Below are 26,392 nucleotides of genomic sequence, written 5' to 3' on the forward strand. Positions count from 1 at the left end.
ATTATTATTATAAGCTAATATTACCTCTTTATTTAGTATATAAAATCCGGTCTTTTATATAACTAGGTTATCGTAATGTTTAAAAACGGATAAATAATAAATAAAAGAGGTTTAGATTAGGTTTAGTATTTTGATTAGTATATAAAACCGCGTTTAAGGGGTTAGTATTACCTCTTTATTATTAATAAGTATAAAAGTTATTATTTAATAAATTTCGAGCTCTATTATAAGGAAAATAAGATTATTACGCTTTATATACTACCTTATTTATTATATTTACTTTAGTTCTTAAATATTAAGTATTTTAAGCTTCTTAAGAAAGTATATAGTTAAGAAATTAAGGAGAAGATATAACGGGGTAATACTTATATTATAAAAAAAGACTTCTTTTTTACATTTTATAGGGCTTTTATATAGGTAATTATAGAAAAAAATATTTAGGGAGGATTTAGAGGGTCTAGGCTTGTCCCTCTAAGTATAGAAAGTGTATTATTAAAATTAGATATTAAGTTATATACTCTAACGCCCCCCGGATCGTAGCTTATAATACTACTACTTTAGGTTTTTAAAATACTAAATAACCTAACTAAAGTAACTTCTTAGTTAACTCTTATTAAGGATTAAATCTCTTAATATTAAAATAGTTTACTAACACTTATTTATAACTCTATAAACTAGATTTTTAAAGGAACTTTAAAAATAATATATAAGAACGCTTTTTTAAAAGTAGAAAATAAGATCCTTTAGGAGGAAAATAACCTACTTAGCTAACGTTAGAGAGCTAAGAAAACCCGTTTTTAATAAGGAGGAAGTCTTATTATAACTAATACTAGGGATATTTAGTTATAAAAGGATATAATAATATAGGTTTATAAAGAAATACGTTAGAGTAGCAGTTATAAATAAAAGATTAAATTAGGTTAACGACGGTATAGTATTTATAGAAATATAGGATATAATGCGCGAACGTATTAGTTTAATAAAGAGATATTTAGGGAAGAGGATTCTAAGTAAGCTTAATTAATTTAGTATTATTAACGTTAATAAATCTTAGATTTGCGATATAATCGTAGTTAGGTAGCGCGCTCGCTTATCTAGCGCGCTCGCTTATTATTTACGTTATAATTAAAGTTATAGTATTACTTACGGACCTTAATAATAAGTAATTAGTAATATAATTATCTTTTTTTTATAATAAGCTTAAAAAAGTATTTTAATTTAAGTACTAGGTAGGTACTATACTATTTTATTAAAACTGTATTCTTATACTTATAACTTAGAAAGAATTAACTTTCTTTGATAATAAGGTACTCAGAGGAGCTATCCATAGTGTACTGAGTACGATAAACCCTATTTAGTTGTGTTCGCCTAGGTCGGAGTACCCCACCTGTCATTTCTTTCTCTGACACTCTCTTCTCGTCTAATTAATGAAGTTGCAGCCGAACGGACATTGTTTATTATGCTTCGATCATCCCGTCAAGTGGGATAAAAAGGCGTCATGGATGGCAAAGCCCAACTCCTGGGCGAGAACTCAAGTGGCAGTCTGGTGCGGGGTATAGCCAATCAAACATTGCACAATGCTTTTTCGTTGCCTCATTAAACAACTTCAAACTCTAGCTTCGGCTGCAAGCCTTCACTCAGGGGTAAAAACAACACACAAAGTCTTTGTCGGGGCGTTTCGCTCTGGAACATCGCCAGAAGCACCACAAACAATCGATCTTTGCCACTACTAAACTAATATAGACTCACATTGATCATCATCGAACACGTTCGAGGCGCCTTGAGCCTCTTTTTTGCTTTAAGCTCCTTGCTTCCCTTCCCTCCCTCTCCTCCCGCCCCTTTGGTTCGAGCCAATCCCGCCCGATCGATGGTCTTTGGCAGGCGCCGAGGCTTGCCCTTGGCCAAGCTGGGCACCCAAAGCTTACACGGGCCGGGGCTGGGAGTTCCCACATTCCCGCGCCGTTGGATCCGGTGTCTTGGTACTGGTGACTGTGAGAAAATGGATGTGGTTCGTGTCATGCAAAAAATGTTGGCCCAGACCTTTCCCTACACTAGTTCGTCTGATGTCTCTCCTACCACGTGTACATCTCAGACCACCTTCGACAAATCTCTCAATTACTTTCGTCATGAGCTGTTTAGAGTTGACTGGTAAGCACCGCGGCACCGCAAACTACTCTGTGCGTTGCATAAGTTTGCTAGACAGAAAATCTCTCAGTCGAGTTACACCATGTCAGTTGGGGGCCTATATGCCGCCCTCTAAGGTATCTTCCAGGTGGGCCTCCGAGATTGCGAAATCAACATGGTTGAACTCGCCCCGGTTACATCCCGCCGGTACAGAGTTGAGCCAAGGTATCACTTTGCCCCTCTCTGCCTTCTTCGCTAAGTTCGCTTCGACAATTCTCCATTTCTCTGTCACGATTTCCTGTTGCAATCCGCACAGTCCCCCATCGCTTCGACTGCTTTCCCCCGATGAACCCGGTTGACCGACCAATTGGCCAATGCAGAAAGTACCGTCGCCTGCCTAAGCACCTTTAACGTAGTACGAGTAGGATTGCTGACTGATCCTATGGGAACCTCTTTGCATGGATTTAGGTCTTAGTTTAGGCTCTTTCTTGTCCTTGCGTATGTTCATGAGAATTCTACGGCTTTCAAGCCAATACATAGTTCCGCTCCTGATTGTCCCGTACCTCGGACCTTCATAGACCCGGCGAGTCAGGCATAACTCCACCGCCATTCACCTCACAGGCTCACAGGACATCACAATCTTGCATTCATATCAGAGTTCAGTAAGCGAAGTGGCGAGGAGACGCGTAAACGCTGAATCAGCCGCGCGAGAGCGAGAAGGGAACCCAGGTACCTGCCGCTATCCCTGGTGATTTTGCAAGGCGGCGGTACCCATCAAGTGCGGCTGAGTCGAGTCGCTTCGCCCAGATCTCGTATCAATGAGTTTATTAATCTACAGATCATTTCACTGGACCGATGTCTTCTTTTCTCTGCCTACGGAGTAATCCGTATGTCCGGGTCTGACATAGGCCATACGCCGTTGGTCGAGATCCAGTTTGTCGAAACCCGTCGGCTGCGATCCTTGGAAGGGCGTCTATATACAGCACACTTCAAACATATCGAATGCCATACTGCTAACGCAGCTTCGAATATCATTAGCAACTCGAGGAATTGCGCCTCACTATTGTGCAGCCTGTCCCTATGGATTCTTAGCCAAGCTGACTTATCTAGCGCCGAACACCCCATAGAAAGCTCCAATTATCGCCCAGAGTGTCAAGACTCAGGGAAAAACAAACGCTGCGTTGGCTGTTAGCACGGGCTGTACACCTTTCTGGCTATGTCTTCTTCACATGAATAAATACCTGAGTTCCGTCATTGTCATATCCAAAGCCTTTCTTTTTCAACGACTTCAGCTCGCATTCTGCGAAGAGGACCTCGTGGAAACGTCTAAAGGTGTTTTTCAGGTAAACTCGACCAAAGCCTTGGAATGGCTCGCAGTGAACCTGACCCCTCTGTCTTTGAGCGACCTCCACATCGAAATAATCTCGTCCATGTCCAAATTCTCATCCCCAGGCAGAAAAGTGAGAAGACTGCCCTCTACTGTATAGTAAGTAATTTCGTCCGCTTCCCTGTACGGTCGTTTTGCTCTGAACTCTACACTCCTCAAACTAGGCATTTTCTGCAAGTACTGGAAGTGGTGTTTGAGATGGTAAACCCAGCCGGGCCTGAGCAGAATCGCCGAAAGCAGTATCGTCTGAATATGAGAGAAAGGTTCCACGCAGCCGTGGTATTCCCAAGGACTGAAAAGAGCCCTGTAACGCTTCATGTGAGAATGCGGAGCAGGACGTCTGACAAAGTAAGGAAACTGATCAATGCTCGGGACGATTCGTATTGAGGTCGAAGGCTTCTCCAGTGGCCTACCGCGCTCGAACCAATTCCTATGGAGAAAGGTACATCGTGGTAGTCGTCTGTTGATAATCTCTCGAGTTCTGCGGTCGACCAGTGTAAAGTTATACAGGACTTCCATGGCATCTTGCCGGTGCTTGATTTTGCTCTTTTCCCAGTTTCTGGCGTCGTCAATCAAGAAGTGCTCGATTCCGTAAAACCAGGGGGGTTTGCTTTGATCGAGCATCAGACCACGATTCTCATCGGTCACCTTTTCGGACTCATATCCGGTCAATACCCATGTTAATGGCTCGACTGTCGATTCCAAGTCGTCAACCACGGCATCGACGATTAAGAGCCATATTTCGTACGGAAGCATGCCGCTGGGGAGAGTGGTGCCTCTGATACCAAATTTAATGCGTTCGAAGGTATTGTGAAGCTTGGTGGACCAGCGCATAGTATCCAATTGTGGAGTGGGACTCAAGCTGCGGGTTGGTGTTGGTCTTTCAAGGTTGTCATAGAAGATGACGAAAGCGAAGAGCAATGTGGCGTAGGATTTAGTCGACATCGTATAGCCAGGATCAGTACTGCTTGTACCGAAGGTGTCAATGCTGCGATATGATGGAGAAGAGACGAGGTCAGCTGCTGTAGTGGTGGTAGACAGAGAGGCTTCCTTCTTTCTTCTACATAACTATGTATGCGTAGAGGTCGTGGCGTCTACAACCTTCTCGAGCAGGTCACTCTTAGTTTGGGCTAAGTAAAGTATCTCTTGGGATTCTTCTGGTACAGAGAATTTTAGCTTCGAGCGGGAACAGGTAGAGGAGGAAGCATACTTCTCGACACCCTGATGACCTCCAGCTGATAATTCGATATAGACCCAAACCGACTGTGACCGAGATTTCCGTGATCTCCACCTAGAATACTATGAGGTGCAGTTACATCGCTATGCAAAGAGTACCTGGTCTCTAATCGCTGTCCAATGCCACGTTATTCATCTAGCATTTTTACCATAGGTAGGGACATGTTCGACGAGTGGCACTATGTACACTCCTCAATTCTGTAGTGTATAAATAACACTGCCTCGTGTGTTTATCCACTTTGCTCCATTTGATGCCAGACATGGATTGGAAAAGACACCAAGACGCCTTGAAAGCAGGAACTTTCGCAAGCGACTTGATTCAAATCGGGGTATCCAAAAATATCATAGTCTAGTCTCCCCCGCTCGGTTCTTCCCACCTACCATGTATATCATCAAGTTTAAAAATCGAGTACCCAGCCTGGAGTCAAAGAGTACACTTCCGCCAACTCCAAAGAACTTACGCTGACACTCACAAACCACGCTTCCATTCACCACCTTATTCCAGCTCAATCCGATAGCACCTACACTCCTCCTCAAGAAACCTCATCCGCAAACCCTCATCCGTACGAACGAGCTCAATCTCCCCACGCAAAGCATACCTCGGCCGAACCGTAATCTCCACACCAGCATCAAACAACGGCTCCCACAACAGCAAAAGCCGCGTATCGCTCAGCGCCAACTCCGCAGCAAGGTCAGGCAAGATCGCCGGATCAACAGGCAAAACCGCCGTGTGGTCGTGCAGCGGCTCGTCGGCGGGCTGCACGGGGCTCCGGATCGCGCACCACGCCTGCACGCACCTCAACTCCGGCAAGGCCGCGAGCGCGCGGATCTGCTTTCCGCTAGCGGTCATTAGGTTTCTCAAGCTGCTGCTGACGCTGCGGATCATGCGGAGCGGTCCTCTCGTGGCTTCCTGTGAAGTTTGGAGGATCGCGGTCTCGAGGGGTTCCGGGTTCTCGCCGTCTGCGTTGTTATGCCGGTCCGCGGCTTTGAAGTCGAGGACGAAGACGTCGATGTCGGGGAGGACCCAGGCGTGTCTAGGCGGGTTGACGATGCCGCTGCTCCTCTGCCCCGTTGTAGACCATTCTGTGGCGTTTGCCGGGGTGCGGTGGTGACGGGGCACGTGGTGGTGCCGAGGGAACTTGCAAAACGTCTTGTCGACGATGTCCGAGACGCGCCTGCTGCGGAGGTTGGCGAGGGTGCTGACAAGGCGCCAGCGCTTCGCCTGGGAGGCATAGTCGTAGGCGTGGTTGTCGCTGATGTAGATTGAGTCGATGGCGTCTGGGCAGCCTTCGACGTGCCATGTCGAGACTTCGGCTGCGGCTTGGGCGTAGGCGGATTCGACGTAGCGGTCTGCGATTTCGAGGAAGAGTTCGAGGGGAACAACGCCTCTTGAATCGTTTGATTCGTTGAGGGCGGCCGGTGCCTGGTTCTTCTGGGATTGATCAGTCATGGTTTGGGTGAGGAGTTGATTGGGATTGATAGCTATTGGTAAGAGAAAGTAGGAGTGGAACTTAGACTGGAGAGAGAGAGGCGTGGCTGTGATTGCTTTGAGTTTGGTGCTACAGAGAATACAGGCAGGCTGTAAGAGTGAATGTGAAGTTGTGGTAGAAAAATCGAGTTCTGTAGGTTAAGTCAAAGGTGAAGGTGAAACTGATGCAAAAGTGAAGTAGGTTGGAAGCTAGTCCTGACGAACAAGAACCGGTACTAAGGAATGGGACGTGAAACGAAAACTGATTGATGCTATCTACGAGAAGCGGTTGATCTTGTAGAGATGTGTGGTCTGTCAGTTGTTGGAAATCTATCCTGAATTTATCTATCACTTCATCCTCAAGCCCCTTTCAACCTCGGTTCCGTGAGCTTGGTCTTTGTGACCCTCTAAACACAGTGATTGTTATCCCTGCTTTGAAGAATCAGGTCGATAAAGTACTCGTTAATCAACCGACAAAGACATTTCTTCTAGATCATTGTCTATGATATTCAATAAGACATTGTTGATGCCAATGCGCCGTCTCATAGTCGCCGTACCGGATGCAAGGATTTAGACGTTGAAGCTTTTGAGACACTGGCTGAGGAGGCCCTTGTGCTGGCAAAGGAGTTGGTCTCTTGCTCTAACCAGACATCGATACCATCCAGCTCAAAGACAACAAATTCTGAGATCTCGTGTAACTAGTTACCAAACCCGGGGTAGACTACTCGTCAGTTCAAGGTACCTAGGAGTGGATGGGATCAGTCTCATCGTATACGAGATACAAAACATCATCCTCTCCACCAAACATCGCAGAGTAGAATGGAATGATTCCTTCCCAGCCTCTTCAGCCTTCCCATTCCATGCGCCATGACAACGTCGACCAGGGTAATAGTATGAGCCCAGTGAACCGTACATAACGACACCTGCACCCCGCACATCATATTCACCGAGAATGTATGTCCTCCTGGCCCATAGCATTATACCTGTCCTGTAACATACCCAATTCTCGCGATAAAACAGCACTACATGAGGAGGTACGTGAGTCGAGAAGGTTACAGCCAACTCCAATCCGGCCACCAAGAAAAAAGCCGGACGTCCACAAAATCCCCGATTTCCCCCTCCCGAAAGCGGGGCCGAACCGCACGGGGCCGGGCAGCACGCAACCGCAGCACGCAGCGCGTTCGCTCCGCCATCCGAAAGCGAATGCCGTCCCAACATCGCATTGTCAAGCGTTTCTTCCCCACTCCTCCAAGTGAAATATTGAGACAGAGTTTACCTTGCAATGTCATCTCGTTACGAGACAGCAGGCTCCACAGAAACCTAGCTTTCGCCCCTCCTGTTCAGATCAATATAAAAGCCAAGCAAACTCAAGTTTCTCACAATCTGACACCTAGTACTTACTATATGCCTATGATATGTATCCTCACGTTGATCATCTAAGCCCCAAGTACAATCACACGAGATAAAGTGTTGATGAAATGTATTACTATAAAAAGACTAAACCAATAAAACATAAAAACAATCTAAAATCCCAACGCCGCCTTCCAAGAAAAAGGCCTATGTGAGTCTCTCTGTGTGTGTGAATGTATATGAATGTATGTGTCGCAATGTTCCACACCCAAGAGCGAACAATGCAAAATAGTCTCCTTCTCCTGCTCCTCCTCCTCCTCCTCCTCCTCCTCCTCTCCTCATCTGCACACCATGCAACACAAAAAAAACCTCCAACCCCTCATCGTTAATGCGAGAATTCTTCAAGCGAGAGGGATCATGAAACAGGTAAACAACCAGAGTAGGAAAACCCCTTCCAAAAAGCGAGCGATGCATCCCTCAGGAAAGGGTCAGTAGGGCCAAACAGATCCAAATAATCCGGAAAACGAGAAGGAGAGAGGAGTTCCAAGAAAGAAACAAAACAAGGAACGGGACCGACGCAGCTTTCCCAGGTGCTCAGTATGCCTTTCTAATCCAATTAATTTCTTTCTCCCGCCAATAACATCGAACCATTTACTTGCTCTCCGTAGCCGCAGGGGCCGTAGCCGCAGCCGCAGCCGGAGCTGAAGCGTCTACAACAACGATATCGCTCATGTCCCACTCCCCCTTCTGCGCTCTCGCGAGCACCTCTCTACCCTTATCCGTCAACTCGGGCTTGCCACCCGTGTCCGTCACCTGCTCGAAGAAGGCGGGCTTAAAGATCTCGCCCGTGCGCTCGCGCTCACGCGCCAGCTCTCGCTGCCGCTCCTCGAGCTCGACCTTGACCTGCGTCGCCTTGGAGAACTGCTTTGCGTGGATGGCTTCGGTGACGCCACCCCACATCGTCAGGGACTCGTTCTCGAGTTGCTTCTCCTTCGGGGGCAGCACCTTGGGCGCTACATTGAGGGGTGCGAGATCGATGATTGTGTAGCGGGCTTCGGCGGGGTGAGAGTTCTGCCATATTCATGTGAGTATTCATGCGGCAGAAGGGGGATGAAGGAGGACATGAAGGGGTTACTTACCACTGGCTTGGGGCCGAGGGTAAACTCAATCTTCTCGCGCCACGGACCGCTCAGACGGGCGACAATGTCGGCCTCCGGGACGTCCTTGATGTTGACTTTGTCATCGTTCTCGGGGTCGTACTTGAAGATAATGCCCTCGACGCGGTTCGTAGAGCGGCCGAGCCACCCAGCCTCAATGTAGTGCAGGATCGTCTTAAGCTTGGTCTGCGGGCACGTAATGTACGCCATCTCACTGACGCTGACGCTCAAGCTTCCCCTGAGGATGCCACCGAGATGCGCCGCGGGGTGAGTGAGGCGATATGTCTCGCCGCCGCGCTTCTCGAGCGTGACAAAAATACCGAGGTTGTGCTCGCCAGGCAACACGCGCACACTAGTACCCGTGAACTTTGCCGTGATCTGGTCGAAGCCGCGGGCAGAGAGGCCCCGCTCGGGACAGCTGATGTGGAATGCGCTTACGGGCGGGTGGTGGGAGGTCTGCTCGGTCAGGTATGAGATACGGAGGGGTTTGCTGTCGGGTGTCGTGCTGCCGTGTTGCGGGACGGATAAGGAGACGGCCGAGGCGTTCTTGTCTGCCTTGGCCGACTTGAAGCTTGACGAGCTGCTACCCGCGCCGCTGCCGAGGGCTGTCGTGTTGATCTTGGGGGCATTATCTTCGGTTTCCCAATTACACTAATCACGTCCTCCATTAGCGTCCTAAAGTATGACAGGCGCATAGTGCGCAAAGAAAGGACCGGCGGCACTCACCCTAAAGAACTCTCCCAAACACGAGTTGTATGGTTTGCAAGGCTTTCCCTTGACGTACTTCAGATCTTTTGTGAACCAGAACCGGCAGACCTCGAGCATGCGGTCGAGGGGTTCGTCCGCGGTACCGATGGCAACGAAGGCGTTGGGCGCATCGAGATAGTTCCAGTATTCGAGGTTCGGCGTCGGCTCGAGGAGTTGGGATGGCAGAGAGAAGCGGACGGCAGCAAGGTCGGCGACACCGATAAACCTAAAAGAAGGAGGCCAGTCAGCACGAATTCCGCTTTCCTGATGATTCACGCCTGTCTGGTTTTGGAGTTTTGCAGGTCTGATGAGGTGACGATGGCAGGTTTACCCCTCCAAGGATCGTCGCCCATCAGCCAACGCATCCCCGCCCGCGAAGCAGAGAAACTCGCCTCCTGCTTCCCAGAGGCACTGCGCATGCAAGCCCAAACCATCAAACGACGTCATCCATCACGAGATAGACTCACTTCTTCAGGATACCAATAAAGGTCTTGAGCTTGGAGCCATCGCTCTGAGGCTCCTCAGGCGTATCATGCGCAGCTGCAGCAGCCATGGTTGCAGTCTCGAGATCCGTAGAACAAGGGGTTCGTTGGTTGGTTTGGTTGTGGAGGGTAGGCGAGAGGTTCAAACGAGCCCGCGGCCGGTCGGTGGGTTTTCGGAGTAGCGAGAGAGAGTTTGAGGAACCGATGACGACGCTTCCCTTTCTTCCGCCTTTGGGTTGATTCGCTGCTTGGCGGCCTGGCTTCTCTCCTACTACTGCGTAGGTACAGCGTAAGGCAAGGCAAGGTACTGGGTGAAAGGTACTGTTCAACCAAGAAATCGCCCAGGCGAAAAATAGCGGCCTTTGGCTGCGATAAGGTGGGGTGCCGAGAACGGCTGGCGGGGTTGCGAAGCCGAGATGGGAACGGCCAAAAAAGAGAAACCGAACAGTGACAGACAAGCACACCCACACTACACAGTACGTAACGACGTGAGGTAGCAGACCCACGAGGTTTGGCGGTTGCAGTAGAGATCCAGAGGTGTGAGTTAGAAATGATGATGATGATGACAGAGTAAGGTTTGGGTTTTGGATGCTCGACTCCGGGTCGAAGGAGAGAGATGGCCGTTATTGCGGGTACGTTTGTTTGGACAGCCAAGGTATTCCGTAGGCGAGGTGGTTCCAAAGGCGTGAGCGCGCGTGTCCGTTTCGTTTCAGTCGTCCGACTCGTGCGCAGCGCGCCGCAGCGTTCAGATACGTATGCTATGCGATGATGAGATCCCGCAGAAGGAAATCAGACCCTTTACCTCGCCTGGCCTATTGGGAATATCCACTGTTGGAGGGCGACAACGGGTGCCGTGAGGAGGTGAGGTAGTCTGGATATGAAATACTATGGACGTTGCCGTATCGGAGATGGATGGCGAACCGGCAAGACGAGCACCGAGAAAGACAGAAAAGGCGCAACCCAGATCGCGGTACGGAGTAGAGAAGAAGGCTCGTTCGATTTGGGGTGATGTTTTCCCTCTCTTTCTTTCTCCCCCAGCACACAAAAAAGTAAATAGACAAAGAGTTTGGAAATGGCGGTGGATAAAAAAGAGGACGAAATGAGAGATGAACCGAAGACGAAACCATACGCCCCAGAATGGTACGTAAAAATGTCATGCACGGCACCCAAAAGGCTACGAACAGCAGCATCAGCAAGCAGCAAGCAGCAATCAAAGCAACAGCAGCAGCCGCCAGCAGCACTGCAGACAGAGCTCCATGCATCGGAGCGGGAAGGCAAGTGGTGACGCCGCACAGAGAGCGCTAAACCCGCGCAATCTGACGAGGGGAGCGGGAGGATGACACCGGAGGCACAGCGCCAAGCAGCCAATAGCTGTAGCTAAGTTGAGCGTGTGCCTTTGGGGGGCAGTATTGAATCAGCAGGTACTTGATGGTACAGTGCCAAATATGACGTGATGGGTCACAAGACCGCTATATCACACCTATCTTGGCTGTCTCCGATAAGCAGTCGCACTGCCTAAAAGTCTCTGATAACGCACCGACCGTCCTTTCTCCTTCGAGAACAACTGTCAGAAACATACTTCAGAGTCAGATAAGAGCTGCGATAAGACATCTCTCCGCTCAGATGCAACCTTACCTTACCTAAGGTTCACCAGAAACAAAGGGGGCCTTGCACCTCTGGCTTTTAGCAACCGCTCGAGAAAAACGAAGAGCTCTCGATAATGTCTTGTTTGACATCAGAGAAAACACAAAAAAAATTAGACAAGCTATTCCAAAGCCCCACTAAGACAAAGCAGTCATCGTCCTTGTACTCACTTGGCCAACCAAGGTAGGTGGCAGGTAGGGTTAGGAAGACACGCTCCCATCTACAAACCCCAAAGCCCGTGTCCGGACCGCCGCAGACAGCAAAGCAGCCTCGCAACGCCAGGACCGGATTGCGACCAATCATCCACGCACATGTCTAACCCAGCCGCCATCACAAGCTCTCATCTCCTTGACTCGAGCCTCACCCCTTCAAACACGCCTGCTTCAGTGGTGAGAGGGAAGGAAGGGGGAAACTACTGCTAGGAGGAAACAAGGCTCGAGCACATGGGAGGAATGAGAGGCTGCGGCGGCGTCTGCATTTTACCTTGGACACGATCTCGAGTGAAGTCGTGACATTCGTCTCTTACCACAGATTAAACACTGCCAGATACCTCAGATAGATCAGCATCTCGCACCTGCAAAACGATCTCATTAACACGGTTCCATACCCCCATCATAGTTCTGTAATGCTGTACATCCTAGCCATTGCAACAAAATCGAATAACAGTGACAGTGACAGCAATCGCGCCTTTGAGGCTCCTGGTTCAGATCAAACACCAGCTGAAGACATCAAAAGGCTCTTACCTCAATCTCATGCACCACTGCATATCACTCACCAAGTTTCCACACACCTTCGTCCCTTCAGCCTTTCCCTCATTCGCACTGATTTCAGACCGGCCACGGCAACGAGGAGTAGAATAGGAACCCGACTTTCACTCCCAGCTCAAGTCCTCCAGAAGCCAATCTCATGTCAACGTCAACTTCAACTTCAAGCACCTACTTATACACCAAGAAGGCGCCAAACAGGCAGCTGCATATGTCTCTACAACAAAACAGCAGCAGCAAGTAAAACAAATCCTCGAGCAAACCCCCTCAGAGCTCAAAGGAGGAAACTCAACCAGTCACGCGGTCCTAATTCCCACCCCGCAGACGACGCGCAGTAGTAGAGCCGCAAAGCCCGCAGGCCCGCAGCAACCCGAGCGTACATACCTTACGCAGTACTGCGTACGTCCACCTCGTATCCCGTGACTGCGTCTCGTCCCATGAAGCCATCACGAGACCAAAAAGAAAACCTTCACTTACATCTACCTACCCAATCTACGCCCCCCCCCCCCCTTCCCCTCCCATCTCTCCTCAGCCCATTCCCCATCCCAAGGAGGCTGTGAATCAACTTCACCCCGACCGCCTCATTCCCGCCAAAGAAAGAACCGTCCCCTGAGCCTTCCCTGACACTTCATCCATGATCCCCCGACGGTTGACCGGAGCCCCCTCAAACTCAACTTCCAATATTGAACACTTTAATATTACCCTCGCCTCTATCTCACCCGCCCAACCACCCGCCCGCTCGCCGCCGTTATCCGCCGTTACTGTTGCTGCTGCGGCTACTACTACTCCGTACTGTCCCACTGCTACTGTTGCTGCAGATCTTCAAGAACCCCTCATCTCAGGCCATCTCAGGGTCCTGCCAGGGATTAATTCTCCTCGCAGGCAAAGGCCCTCGTCCGTGGGTTCATGGTCCGAGGTGATTCCAAAGGGGGGGGGGGGGGCGGAGCCTGGAAGAGGAAGGAGAACGAGGCTACATGGGAGTCGGAGCAGGATTAGAAGTGAGGGAATGGGATATGGGGTGGGGAGCTCAACGTCCGCTCTTGGGATCGTCGATTCATCTCTCTCTCTAATATCACCAACCTCATAACTCGGCAAGTAGGACTGTAAGAGTGGGTATGGGAAGGGGGGGTGAAAATGAAAATGGGAATTGGGGTCTGGTAGAATGAAAGGATACCTGAACATCTATGTACCGACGGTATCTCGGTATCAGACTCCCCATCGAGTCCAATATCCACCGAAAATCTCCTCAACTCGAGCATCATCTTGGACATGGAATCTCGGTCAAGGGCTTCGAGACGAGGAGAAGGGGAGAAGTAGAAGGGGGAGAGGGGACGGCCACCGTTCATTCCCCGTCTTACATGCTACCCTTCGTGCATCTGATCGTCGTCGCGATGGAGAGAAATATCCCAATAGCTCGTGAATGCCTTCAAAGTTTTTCGCCGCCTCCAAGGCCCGACTCAAACCACCAACCCCCCGGGCCCCCGAGTGTATCACCACTCCCGGACAGACCCCCCTCCCCCCCTTCAAAAGTCCAATATCAGAATGGTTTTCGAGCCGTAAAAGGGAATGCAACAATATTCCACTCCAGTCAAAGTGGTGGTATCCGTACGCAGCAGGGTATCCGCAGCGCCGCCGCAGGACAACAACCGTGGCCCCCCGTCCTCCGTACCTGCATTCGGCACTCGACTCACCGAACCACCACTCACCCACCAACCCGGAGCTCCGACTCGAGAATGACCTTGCTTTCGACTTGTCAAGTTCGTATAGCTTCATCCGAGCCCTCCATGTACCTCCTCAAACGAGCATAATTCCCCCCTCCAACTGCCAACTTCAGGGTCTCTGGCGCCATGGGAATCTTGGAAGATCTGCATTCTGAACCGTTTTTTTCCCACTCCAGAGTCCATGCATTCCAACTGACAGGTTCACCTGAAGGGTTGCATCGCATGCGGTGGGCAAGAGGAGGTGAAGAAGGAATGAGGGAACAGAAAGGAAAATACCACCCAGCAATGCTAGTCGAAGAGGAACCGCCGCCGCCGCAAGCCCGGCCCCCGAATCAAGCTTCATCGACAAAGCAACAAACGACAACCCCCCCGCCCCGCCCAATAAGCACCTCCGTGTATCCATTATCGTGAAAAAAGGGGACCCCTCTCCCGGCGGTTGCTTCGTGGTGAGAAAGTGCCCCCTCCCCCCCGCCCCGGTATTCCGGCCGAACACGAGAGATCAACGCGTGGCAAAGTCCCGCGGTCGACCGACCGGAGGCTAGGAGCACCGGGCTTCACGGCCCTCCTTGCCTACTGCCGACGTTCTCTCTGAGGAGTGCTGAATCCTCGACGTCGGACATGCGTCTCGGGGCACCGGGGGGCGTGTTAGTTGCTATTCACGCCTGTCTCTTCCCACCCACCAAACATATCCTGTAACCAAAGCCCCTTTTCCTGCCTTCTGCTTCATGTATCTAGACACGCCAATCTTACCTCTCCCCATGTCTGATATCTGCAAGAATCGTACGCGAATAACGTCAGTGCCTCCCCTCCAATACTTCCCCAAGTTGCCTCCATCGTGGCTCAGCCCTCTATAAATATATATAATTCCAATGATTTTCTCAGGGGGGGCCGCGATCAAGGGTTCCATTGAATGATTTCCACCCATCGAGAAACCTACCTCGTCGAGAAATGATCATCGTCGCTTTCTGCCCCCCCAAATTCCCCTCTCTTCCCGCCCTTTCTCAATACCCAAGCCCAGTGCAAACCTTGTTCGTTCCAACCTTGATCATGGCATCGGAGTCAGGGACCAATCTGCCATCTCACTTTTGTGCCCCCAAACACCGCACAACACACTGCTGCCCGGCCCCCCGTGTGCCCCCGCAAGACCCACGGCATGGAAGGGTCCATCGAAGAGTTTTCTCCCCTCCAGCAATTTCATCCTCTCCCATCGACAATGACCTCATGATCGACACCGAATTTTCTCCCTTGGGCAAACGTGACCGTCAATAATGGCTGCATCCCAGCGGCGCCCGTGGAGACCCTTAAAAGGCATTCCCAGGGCAAATCCACCATCTGTACCCTGATCCCGGCCGACCACAGGATGCACGCGGGATGCTCTCCGATGCCACAGCGTCAGCGTCTGTGAGTGCCGTGCCGGACCACCACGGTGGGCAACGGCAGAGAGAGAGAGAGAGGGCCACCTCCACTGTCAGGACCGAAGTCAAGTTGCTGGCCATGAGATTGCCTCTTTCCGTACGTCCACCACCCATCCACAACAACAACAGGATGAGGCGATTTGTTGCAGTAGTACGAGTCGGACGTGTTTCGCGGTACTCGTCAATCCCCTTTTCGTTTGTGCCCTACGTTCCCGTTGGAGAGTGAAGCTTGCATCCCCGTATACGGTCGTGACGGTGTAAGTGAGGGAATTGTACCTGCGCTTTGCCCACAGCACGACTTTGTTTTTGCCGCCGTTAGTGTTGCAACCTCCGCCCGGATACCCTCGTCAACTGGCGCTTACAAAGTTAACCCTAAGCTTCGTCATTTCCTAGTCCCGAGAGAAGGGCACGTTCCGGGGTGGATGACAACGGTCCCTAGAGGCCTTGTTCCCATGTCCGGCAAAGCGCAGGTTGGTGCCCCGGGTCTCCGAGTGTAACGTGAGGTGGACCTCAACCCAAGCAGGCGAACTCAACCGGCTCGGCTACGAGACATTGCCCTGACGCATATTGACGAAAGCTTCTCATCACCGGCGCGTCGGACAGCAACCTTGTATCTCCACTGACTGAGTTGCGACCATAGTGGCCATATGGCACTCCCCCGGCTGCGGGATCAAGCCCCGAAGGTGTCCTGCGTCAACTGCCCAGCGTTGCATGTGGTAAGATTGGAATTAAGCTCCAGGATGATGGGCCAGGGCGGGTCACGGCCTGCGACTACTATGTAGCCCCTCTCTTTGGTGACTGAGAAACCCATCAAGATGTCTTCTCTGGTTCATACGCAGTACACTCCAACTGACTCGTGTGCCACAGTCGGAGCGTAGTTTGACAGGTTTATTGGCACTTAATGGCGGGCGATATTGTCGAATCTCCGTCATAGCCAGTCTGAGCGGCTGTCGCTGTTCTGCGAATCGGGGACTTTAGGGTTCGGCGAGCTATTGAAGTTACGGGCCACGATAGAGTGGTAAGGTACGAGATCCTATACTACCTTACGCTGACCGCGAGGTAAGCCGTGAAGCAATCTCGATGAACCATGAGTCAATGGGGCTCGCTGGCAACTCAGAGATGAAAATAAATCCGTGCCTTTGCCCATGTATCAGTACTGCGTAGCACCAGTGTGCCCCCCACCTCCACTGTGGTTGCCGCGACCCTCAACCAAATACCTGGTACTGTTGGCGCCGTTTACATAGAAGCATGAAGGAGATGGTTGATTCTCTTCTAGAATCGGCGATCAACGGCCAGCTAGACTCGGGCAGTTGGTCCCTTGCTTTGGCGCTGAATGCGAGGACCCTGAAGGAACCGTACTAGTGAGCAACCGACGACGGTTGGTATCGATCGCTGGGTAGGGCTTCATGGTCTCGTAGTTAGCCTCCTGTACCCCAGCGCCGTTGCGCGGGATGCCCCAAGATGGCTTCAACCATGTGTCCAGATTGGGATGCACACCATCAGTTGTCATAATTTCCTGTGGGCATTGAGCAATGAGCGCTCAGGAGGTTATACCGTTATACTAGGCGCTACGGAACGCCCTGGGGTCTGCTGAAATCCTCTTACCCCAAGAGTGCGTGCTCCGAAGCCACATGTGCCAGGGCCCCGCAAACATGCATGGCTGCCCTCCCACTTTGACGCGCTCAGAAAGGCCACGATCCCGGGCTCTCTATCCGTGTTGTACCACGGCCGCCCACCCAAGCTGGTCTGAAGCGTTGTATTTTCAATTCTTGGCGAGATTTGTGGCTCGCGATAACATCGTGCGAGGCCGATGGCAGCTGGCTTCAACGCCGCATATGCGGGCTTTAACTCAGGGCTTGCTGGACGCTCCGTGCGCTATCTGTCAGCGCAATATGGGCATGAAATGCCTACCAGGCATGATTATTTGACAGATAATCATCATGCCGCTGTAGTAGCCGTCTCTGGCACGTCTGGGTCGGCAACGTCCTGAGTGCTGAGTGCGGGCTCGCATTTGGGCTGGACATGGTATCCATGGTCGAGCTCAGGATCCCGGGGTAGAGCTTTTGCTGGACCCGTCTACTCATGGACAATGTACTCTGCCATCTCGCCTGGTAACACCTTGTCCGTATCCACTCGGTGAATTATCCGGCCAAGTTCAACTGATCAGAGAATTATGTTTCGTGGTATCCGTACTTCGTAGTGGGCAGAACTTGGTGATTGCTGCTGCTCAGGCAGACTCACCAGGCCCAGCAACTAGTTTCCATCAGTCAACGCCACAACACACTCGTGCCGCAACCCGGGAAGAATGAGGTGCCGAGACTGGCCGACCCCTGTATTTGTATCCATACTTCGATGTATCGTCAGGCCGAACAGAGCAAAGACGGGAGCCCCGTTTCTAGAGAGAATGACGTTGCTCGCGGCACCTCAGTATCCCCATTTGGACGGCACAAAATGTGACTGCAGTGAGGCCCTGAGGAAAGCTCAGCGCGCTCCCCTTTTCGGAAGCTGGTCTGACAAAGGTAAAGCCCATCAGATGACAGGGTTGCGAGTTTCGAACATGTCCCACACAACTCTCTCAATGACACAGAGAGCCATGGATCGTGTGTTGTCGGGGTCTGTTTCAACTCTCTGTGCAACGACTGTTGATGCAAGTACCATTGCAATAGCACAACGCTGGGCTCTACCGGTGCCACGAATCAAGCGTGCGGCGCAGAGGTTTCCACACCGCAACTCTCAATGATGCTGCATTGCGGAGAGTTGGCTGAATACGTGAGGGTTAAACACTGTTCATTGGAGCCCTTTGGAGTGGATGGAGCATGTGCCATCGTGGGATGTTGTTGGTGGAGTCGATGTCGCTGTTCCAAATGTATCCGTACTTTGGTGAAAATAGCAACCGAGTGAAGACAGTTTTTTCTTCTGCTTCTGTTTGGCTTTCTCAAGCACGACATGACATCATCCCTCCGTGGCGGTGCGCTCCCTCCAACGTTGACAACCATCCCCGGTCCTTGTCTAAGATGAAAATGGAGACTGAGATGGAGAATGGAGATGGAGCACGCGCACGCGGGTCCTGGGCCCCGCATCAGTTTGTTTCTCTCCATAGCCCCGGGGACGAAAGCAACATACGGCGCTTTGCAATACCGTCCTCTCCATCTGAGTACGCCGTGCCAAATCAACGTCAGGTCTCACCCCCAGGATGAAGAGGAGGAGGAAAATTTCAGGAGTGGACTCCATCTGAGTGGCACCAAACAAAACCATCAAAGTCACAGTCTGAGCTGCGAGGCCCATTTTGACTGGCTGCCAATGTCGTCAGTGAGGCATTTGCCATTTGGCGATGGCAACAAGACGACGCTGAAGGGGCGAATTCTCACCAAAGTCTGCCCACCCATGTTCCACGCGCTGGTGCATGTCTGTGTCTTTGATCACGAGACCCATCCCACAGACTCTGCAACTTCTTCCATACGCGAGGATTGCCTCTCATCAGCTTACCCACAAACCACGGCAGGTGTGTGCGACGTGAACCGCACAGCTGGAAATTATCGGGACACCCAACTACCGATATTTGGCGAGTTTCTGGGTCTCAATTAGAAGCCTTACGGCCGGATCCTTATGGTTTAATGTTGGCAATGTTATCCCGAAACTGATGCGAATTCATCGGACTGCAACGAGCGCGTTGGGTCTATCCCTGCAGGATCCTTTGGGAGTTGACTCTGTGGTTGGTGCTTGGATGCCATTCTTATTTGTATCCTGTGTAGCGGTATGATAATAGGATTGGACATGAGGAGAAGGTGATAAGTTTGCAACTTGATCAACAGGCCTGGACTGGAAGGGCCTCCTGCTCGGCCGCCTTGTTATGTGCGGAGAGGGGGATTCTCGGCCAGTGGCCCGGTCCAATCTCGTCAAGTCGTGGAAACTCTGTTGAGTAGACTCGAACTTCCATTCTCCTCGGGACGAACGGTTGGGTTGCTGTGCTCAGGAACCAAACAACGACCGTTGAAGTTGATGACAAAGGCAAGCGACGATTGGTTCGTCGTTGCCCCCCTGAAAGCTGTCCTGGGATGAACTACCACGCCCATGGGCAGATTCTCCAGCGTCTTGAGCCGAAGATCGGCATCAAAAACGGGTAGGCCAGCTGCGGCGGCCTGCTCCCGACAAACAGTGCTTCTATTTCGATTCCATGTTGGTCATTGGCGCCAACCAGTCCCGGCCCAATCGGCAAACCATTCATGATACCCTTCTTCCTGAGGCTCCTTTACGGATGTAGATCGTCGTCCAGAAACCAGAGACCTAGGTATCGCGCTTGTTGTCGCAGGCTTGTAGCCCCGTGATTGATGAGTTTCGAACTCTCGACATTAGCCTGTGGGTAAGGAGGTGAGTCTGGGTCGTCATGACGTCAGAGCCTTTCCCTCGTTGTCCCCGCCTCGCCCTGGTAATTTGGGAACAGTCACATACTCACAGCCGCTGCGCGAGACACTCGGGTCTAGAGTCTAGGCATGGGGTTGCTTGTGACATGAGACGGTCTGGCCCTCCATCAACCTTCTTCCCTAAATGGAGGCCTGTGGTAAAGGTTTCGGCTCGAGCGCTCTGCACTGATGGAGTACCTGTGCTGCATAGATACGGGGAGCCCGAGGGGAAATCTGAGTGGCTTCCTTTGGACTCTTCTTAGCGTGGTGCACTGAAGATGTTCCTGAGAGCTAGCTTCGTTGACGTCCGTCTAGAACAAATTGGCAGCTCGGCGATCCCATCTGCAAGGGCAACTGTGTGGCCTGTAGCTGTCACGACTTGAGGCGGATCCAGTGCCTCCACCGAACTATTGGGACGTGCTGGAAGTTGTTGTGGTCGGCAAGCTTTGCAGACTGTAGAGGTCATTGCAGCCGCAGTCGGGCCCTCGCTAAAGCTCGCATCGACAGTAGATCTTCTTTTAGCCCGCCCGTGAAGTGTGACTGAGATGAGTCTTTGACGACTTTCGGTTCGGAACCCCTGGTACGGAATATCTCTCGCTCATCATCAGACCCCGCTGGCAACTGTTTCGTTCTCCAGGTTTGGGGCTTACATAAAGTCTAGCCAGAGACGCATTGAGGCGATGGCCTTGAGGATTGTGGTTCTTGTGTTCTAGCCTCGAGGCTTGCTCTCGTGGTAATTAGTGAATTGTGCGGTAAAGTGAATAAGCTTAGATGAAACAAGGATCGCAGCGCCCGTCTCCTCTCTTGACAGCTACTGGTCCGAGTGGGAAATGATCAGTCGGCGGCCAACTTTGATAGTCTCTCAATGGATCCCTGGATGTCGCCTTGTAATCTCCCGAGGACTTCTATATACTGTGTAAATGAAAGGAGCCATATACCCATCGTCAAAAAACGTTTCTCTTGCTTTGATTCGATACGGCTTGAAGGATTCTGGACGAGTCGGCATCCCGAAATGGCTGTGAAGAATGCAGCGTCGTCTCAAACTACCACGCCCGGTTATGCAACGGCCGGGCGGTTTGGTTCTGGCAGCGTTTCGGGCCAATTCGATACTCAAAGAGGCTAAGTACGAAACACTCGACAAGTTTTGTGCCGTGGATTTGACGGCGGCCCGGAAGAATCCTCGTCAATTCTCGTTTCCGAAGCCTTGGTTGCATTTCAAGATGGGGATTGAGCTGACTCGAGTAAGCCCTTGGAGGTGCATCTAGGAACTCGCTGGCCGGGAAAATGACGTCAACCCCCCTTTCAATATCATTAGCCATTCGAAACAAAGCTCCACGTCAAGACAGAGCTGTGTGATGTATGCTCCTGTTACGCGGCCAAGTTGAAGTCTCCTGCATGATGACTGCGGATACGTTTCCGCGTTGCCTTCGAGGTATCGAGGTACCGGACTGATGGATTCCTCAATGCAGTATCATAAAGTAAATCTCACCCATTAGAATGGCTGCCACAATGACCGGTCACAGTCACCAGTGCTGTGCCGCCGCAAGTCTTCAGCAAACAGCGTACTGACGATGTCGGATGTGGTTTACCATCGGGATGGCGTCAACACAAATCTGCCTTGGAAAGTGATGGCAGCCAATGGTCGCGTGTGAACGGGACGGGAGCTATTGCCACGTGCCGTGTCCCGCGCGGGTAACAGTCGTCATGTCCAGTAGCGACAACGGCGCGCCAGGCTAACAGAACGTTGGCGACGTTGTGATAGCGCCACTTAGAGTTCACTAGATGGTGCGTAACGGTCGGCAAGGCCAGTCATCTGGAATAGGATAGTCAGGCCCGAAGCCGCCGTTTAGCGAGCAACCTAGGATGTCGAATCAACGAGCCTGCAAGAGGTGGAATTGAAACGCTGAGCATACCTGCATGGTGGCAGCCACTACAGCCTCGCTGTGAAATTGCACCGTTTGTAAAGGATACGCGATTGACCCGATGAAAGACATGAAATCGGATTCGGCCCTGTCAGTAAACCAGGACCGAGACAGAGCCAACAGCCGTCCGTCCGCTGGGGGCCACCAGTAGGGGGTTCAGGGGTAAATCATGCTCGCTGTCCGGATATTGTGTGCATTGTCTTGACGATTGCAGCGCTGATCGCATCGCTGAATCGTGGTTGACATCAAGAACACTACTTGGGGTTTAGGCGGCATGGCTTGCAGGGCAGAGATCTGCATTCACTAGTGTAGACATTGAATCGCCGCCAGGCAGAAAGGAGACACCCCAAGGGCCTGTTGTTGCAATATGCGATCCGAGACCATTGCCGCTTCTGAACCAATTCCCGACTTCATCGAGACTTGGGCGTGGGGTGTCGCCGGCGACTTGTGTCGGCCTGCTTAGCCGTCGAAGCGATGATCGACTGAATGAGCTGTTAGGTTGTCGCTATTGGCCGACAAGAAGCGCATACAGCCCGTCTTTCGGGATCGCATTCAGACGAACATCCCCGAAGACCCTAGGCTTCAAGCCCATGGCCAGCGTAATGCCCTTCCAACGGCAGCAGTCGTCGGGCATGACCGTTTTGGTGTATCCTGCGATCTGTCAAATGACCCAGAAGTCTCTATCTTCGGACACTGGCCGTCCTGGCACAGCTCGATTGGGATTCGGCAGCTCTCCAGTTCGTCTAGGGCGCTTCGGCGAGGGGCAAAACGGAGATTGCACAGCCACACGGCTTAAGGGTCCAGGGGTCTTGTGGCAAGCCTTCGCCATCTTCAATGTACAACGGGTGTGGTATGGTGGTGCAAGTATTGGTACACGCCGGCTTGATCCTTTGGCGGTAGATGTTTCTGGTAAGGCATTTGACTGCTTATGACGAAGAAGCAACTTTTTGCGTACTGGCAGAAATAGGTATGTCAACCGCTGCACGGACTGAGTACGAATACCTAAGCGTGCAGTCCGAGGTGGCGTTCCGCGGATTAGGTTTGACGGGGATAAACGGCTCGACCAGACTTGGAAGGCATCGCAGCGCTGTAGGCTTTGAGAGTTACCGAGCCGCGTGCTGCTATACGAATGAAGTGTCACATCGATTTTGTCCACCGACCATCCGCGACTCCTAGTTGTGTACCTATGGCCAGAGCGGCCAGGCAGAGAGAGTTGACGGAATGCACCCGTACGAATGGTGCGGTACTAGTTCGCCCTGTACGGAGTAGAAAGTGCATCTGAAGCATTGGACGAGGGATCGGAGGGCTGGCAGATTGTCTTGAGTTAGCGGATGAAATTGGTCGAAAAAAGCAAAGACGGAGAATTGCGAGCGTCCTTCAGCGGAATGACTGGTTAAAGCCCGAGGTAGTTGGGCGGCTGCGTCAATCTAGACGAGGTCTGCCCGAAGGGTGATGCAGATTTTGGACCCTGGAGTCGAGTAACAATGCGATGGAAGTTTTGTGCAAAGAATACACAATGGGCGGACTGCACCGGCGAGCATCTTTGGAGACGAAGTTGTACAAAGCTCCGGCGCCTAATGCCAATACTGAACGTTTTCTCGGAGGGGCGGCGCCGGCATGGGGCATCCAGCTGTCAGAGACGCGATGGCGCAAGAAAGGACCGATCCAAGAGACGACGCCTTAATCAGACGATACCCACCGAGCCCACATAGTACTGTGACGGTAGGCACATTAGCAGACTGACATGAGAAGGATGAGGCTTGTGGACGAGAAAGAAGAAGAGTGTACTCCGTACTCCATAGGTAAGGTATGCATGGATGGCACCGATGGCAGACGGCAGAAGAGGAAGCGCAGGACGGGCCAGGGGCGGGGTTAATGGGAATGATGAAGCCAAAGGGAGCATGGCACACGGAAATGCCAATGCGAGGATGGGGAAAACAAAAAGGCGCATGGACGCAGAACTGGAAATTGGCTTGTGGCAGTGTGGGCAGATGAAGATGAGGTCGGACTGGCACTGGCAGGTTCTTGAGTTCAGTGTTCTCGAAGATGGAGACGACGGACTCAGGATGCAGGACGACAAGGACGGGGACGAGGGCAGCGGCGATATGATGTGATTGAAGAGCACGGCAGTCCCGTGGAGTTGAATTCTACATTGGAAGAGAGCCTGGAAGCCTGAAGGTGCCTTTTGCGCAACATGGAAAGCACCCATTCTCAGTTCCTTCCGCTGGAAGACGAGGTTCCCAACACATGAAGTGTGAGGCAGGAGTGAATCAGCCGAGCTGGGCACAAGGGAACGGGAGGAGCAAGCCGCCGCAAAGGTCGAGGTGCGATGCCTGCTCTGCTCAGCTCAGCTCAGTACCTTGGGGCAAAGGTATTAGAGAGGTGGCCCAGGCCCCCTCAGATAGAGAGACATTGTTTAGTGAGGCAGGCAAGGTAATGCTGACTACTACCTTCCATGCTTGAGGATAAGGTGCGAGGAAGGCGCCGTTTAAAGTGCCCAGTTGACGATTAAAGTTTCGGTAAGGCGCCCTTCATCGCACACCTGCCATGTGTGGTGTTTCTGTTTTGAGCAAGGGCGTTTTGCGCTTTCCCATATTTGAAAAACACCATAACCCGTATGACCTTACCTTGAGGTAAGGAAGGTAGGCACGAAGTAGACACTGGAGAGAGAACGGCAGGAGCAAGCGGGAGCAATTGACTGGTGCGCTATTTCTTCCTTCTACTTTCCTTCCGGGAAGGTACCTCGGAACAAGGAAAGGTGCCTTAGGGTAGGAAGCGTCAGAGCATTGCTTCCTTGTCCTTGGTACATGTGGCATGGCTGGTTTACCATGTTGGTCAAAAAAGTAAACAAAAAGAAGGAGAGAATAGAGTACCTTACTCCGTGCCTGGCCTTAGCTCAGCTCCCCATGTCAGCAATGTAGGTAGTATTAAAGGTGGTGAGCCCTTGGGTGTGTAGCAACTGCCTTACATCGAGATTCAATAGTAATCCCGATGATATTGGTTAATGAGAAGGAGCGAGGGTTGGACGGCACACGGGAGCAGGTACGAAGTGCGAATGGGGAAAACCGCCGCGGTTATGGAGTCAAGTAAGGTACCTAAGGTAGGCCTCAGGCACATGGTGCGTATGAACAATGAACAATGAACAATCTATCATTCTGGATGTTTATTGCTTCGTTAAAGAAACGGACGGCACCTGCCTATGGCCTACGTTTGCTTGGCTGGCCGAACTTGTGCCTCCGTCCCCGTCTCCGTCCCCATCCATCACCGAGCATCTCCATTCTCGTCTTTGCACCCAATCTATGGCTACTATCGCTGCTATGGTTAGCTCGAGAGAGAAAGCTGTCCTGTCGCAATCGAGCCTGCACACGGATGACGGCTCGCCAACAATGACCATCAGGGCTAGCCAAGCACCAAGATGGGACACACGGCAACGGCGACGGCGCCGAAATCTGATCCCAAGGACCCCAAGGGACCAAACGTTGTGCGGGCTGCAGCGTACAAGGTACCTTACCTTGTCTCGGGGTGGGAAGAGGCACGCAGTAGGCGCATGAGGGGAAAGTCTACACCGGTATGAAGCCAGGCCCAATCCAGACAGAAGAGGGCCAGAAAGGGCCTGCCATCTGACAAGACTCGCGCGTTTCCCCGTTCCCGCCTGTTCAAGGCTTCAAGCCAGAGTGAGAATAGCTCCCCCGACCACGAGACACCACCCAACTGCACCAGGGCAGGCCGCGCCGCCGCAGAACCGAAGATGAGGGACCGACTACCTTAGACTAACTAGCATCCGCAACTTAGGTTGCAAATGCTAGCAAGGCCTCCGTGGATGGTATCCATACTCTGTGGTCCTTTGCATTTTGCGCAGCACTTTCTCTTAATTGACTGACGACGTCTTTTTGCCTCTCACGTCTATTCCGAGCCGCGATCCCAATCAATCTGCCATACTAATCGGCTCTGTCAGAGAGTGGTCAGCTAAAGCAACTACGTCAGATGGGAAAGGTCGCCGCTGGGACGGAGTAGCGCGGCTTCGTCCCCCTGTCCATCCCCCACTCTCCGAATCTTTCTTCTCCGAGTCTACTGAAGTTAGAAAAAGTGTCGGCTGACTGTGCAGGGGAAGGAGAAGAGCAAAACAGAACGGCCGGCAGAGAGGCAATGCTGTGAGTGTATCCGTAGTGCTGTATACCATCGGTACGGATACAGATACGCTACTCTGCACTTTAGCTTGCGTAATAGCAGCCTTGGCCAAATAAGAAAGACATCGGAGAGTGCAAGAGCTCGAGCCACGATTGAGGTGCCACACTCGTCGGGGTTGAGCTTGACTGGTCGCTTGACTGGCGGTGATGAATGCGCGCGCCCCCTTTGCATAACGTGGGTGATTCTATTCGAAGCTGGGGGCGCCAGAGACAACACTCGACGGAGCAGGGTGCGGATACATCTGGACTGGAAGGATGGACTTGACCTCGGTCTGATGGGGCCACAGAGCTGCGCGTTACGGGAGAAAGAGAGAAAAAAACAGAGAAATTCGGTCAGTCCGTCACCTCACCTCACCTTACCTTACGTCGTCGGTCGCCTCTCTTGTTC

General features: G+C 51.7%; 10 protein-coding genes across 10 annotated transcripts; 5 read left to right on the top strand and 5 right to left on the bottom strand.

The window, feature by feature from the left end:
• Positions 1-1,868: 1,868 nt before the first annotated feature.
• Positions 1,869-2,483, top strand: CTAM01_11453 (uncharacterized protein; the record flags this gene model as incomplete). The annotated part of the gene is made up of 1 exon (XM_060527464.1): positions 1,869-2,483. A coding segment is annotated over one exon (615 nt), but the record flags the coding sequence as incomplete, so codon positions are not given.
• A 980-nt stretch (positions 2,484-3,463) lies between these two features.
• On the bottom strand, positions 3,464-4,456 carry CTAM01_11454 (uncharacterized protein; the record flags this gene model as incomplete). Its single annotated transcript, XM_060527465.1, has 1 exon — positions 3,464-4,456. The coding sequence occupies one exon, from the start codon at positions 4,454-4,456 to the stop codon at positions 3,464-3,466; it is 993 nt and encodes a 330-aa protein (XP_060377905.1).
• Positions 4,457-5,243: 787 nt separating this feature from the next.
• Positions 5,244-6,197, bottom strand: CTAM01_11455 (uncharacterized protein; the record flags this gene model as incomplete). The annotated part of the gene is made up of 1 exon (XM_060527466.1): positions 5,244-6,197. The coding sequence occupies one exon, from the start codon at positions 6,195-6,197 to the stop codon at positions 5,244-5,246; it is 954 nt and encodes a 317-aa protein (XP_060377906.1).
• A 2,019-nt stretch (positions 6,198-8,216) lies between these two features.
• On the bottom strand, positions 8,217-10,022 carry CTAM01_11456 (oxysterol-binding family protein; the record flags this gene model as incomplete). The annotated part of the gene is made up of 4 exons (XM_060527467.1): positions 8,217-8,636; positions 8,705-9,373; positions 9,449-9,695; positions 9,937-10,022. 4 exons carry the CDS (start codon positions 10,020-10,022, stop codon positions 8,217-8,219), a joined length of 1,422 nt encoding a protein of 473 aa, XP_060377907.1.
• Positions 10,023-14,061: 4,039 nt separating this feature from the next.
• On the bottom strand, positions 14,062-14,423 carry CTAM01_11457 (uncharacterized protein; the record flags this gene model as incomplete). The annotated part of the gene is made up of 2 exons (XM_060527468.1): positions 14,062-14,101; positions 14,278-14,423. 2 exons carry the CDS (start codon positions 14,421-14,423, stop codon positions 14,062-14,064), a joined length of 186 nt encoding a protein of 61 aa, XP_060377908.1.
• A 4,117-nt stretch (positions 14,424-18,540) lies between these two features.
• On the top strand, positions 18,541-19,080 carry CTAM01_11458 (uncharacterized protein; the record flags this gene model as incomplete). Its single annotated transcript, XM_060527469.1, has 1 exon — positions 18,541-19,080. The coding sequence occupies one exon, from the start codon at positions 18,541-18,543 to the stop codon at positions 19,078-19,080; it is 540 nt and encodes a 179-aa protein (XP_060377909.1).
• Positions 19,081-20,920: 1,840 nt separating this feature from the next.
• CTAM01_11459 (uncharacterized protein) lies at positions 20,921-21,160 on the top strand (the record flags this gene model as incomplete). The annotated part of the gene is made up of 1 exon (XM_060527470.1): positions 20,921-21,160. One exon carries the CDS (start codon positions 20,921-20,923, stop codon positions 21,158-21,160), a length of 240 nt encoding a protein of 79 aa, XP_060377910.1.
• A 1,247-nt stretch (positions 21,161-22,407) lies between these two features.
• Positions 22,408-22,749, top strand: CTAM01_11460 (uncharacterized protein; the record flags this gene model as incomplete). Its single annotated transcript, XM_060527471.1, has 1 exon — positions 22,408-22,749. The coding sequence occupies one exon, from the start codon at positions 22,408-22,410 to the stop codon at positions 22,747-22,749; it is 342 nt and encodes a 113-aa protein (XP_060377911.1).
• Positions 22,750-23,501: 752 nt separating this feature from the next.
• Positions 23,502-23,768, bottom strand: CTAM01_11461 (uncharacterized protein; the record flags this gene model as incomplete). Its single annotated transcript, XM_060527472.1, has 1 exon — positions 23,502-23,768. The coding sequence occupies one exon, from the start codon at positions 23,766-23,768 to the stop codon at positions 23,502-23,504; it is 267 nt and encodes an 88-aa protein (XP_060377912.1).
• Positions 23,769-25,232: 1,464 nt separating this feature from the next.
• Positions 25,233-25,586, top strand: CTAM01_11462 (uncharacterized protein; the record flags this gene model as incomplete). Its single annotated transcript, XM_060527473.1, has 2 exons — positions 25,233-25,339; positions 25,394-25,586. The coding sequence occupies 2 exons, from the start codon at positions 25,233-25,235 to the stop codon at positions 25,584-25,586; spliced, it is 300 nt and encodes a 99-aa protein (XP_060377913.1).
• Between the last annotated feature and the right edge of the window lie 806 nt (positions 25,587-26,392).

This window comes from Colletotrichum tamarilloi (assembly GCF_030869305.1).
Source record: "Colletotrichum tamarilloi strain Tom-12 chromosome Unknown Scaffold_62.1, whole genome shotgun sequence".
Taxonomy (NCBI): Eukaryota; Fungi; Ascomycota; class Sordariomycetes; order Glomerellales; family Glomerellaceae; genus Colletotrichum; species Colletotrichum tamarilloi.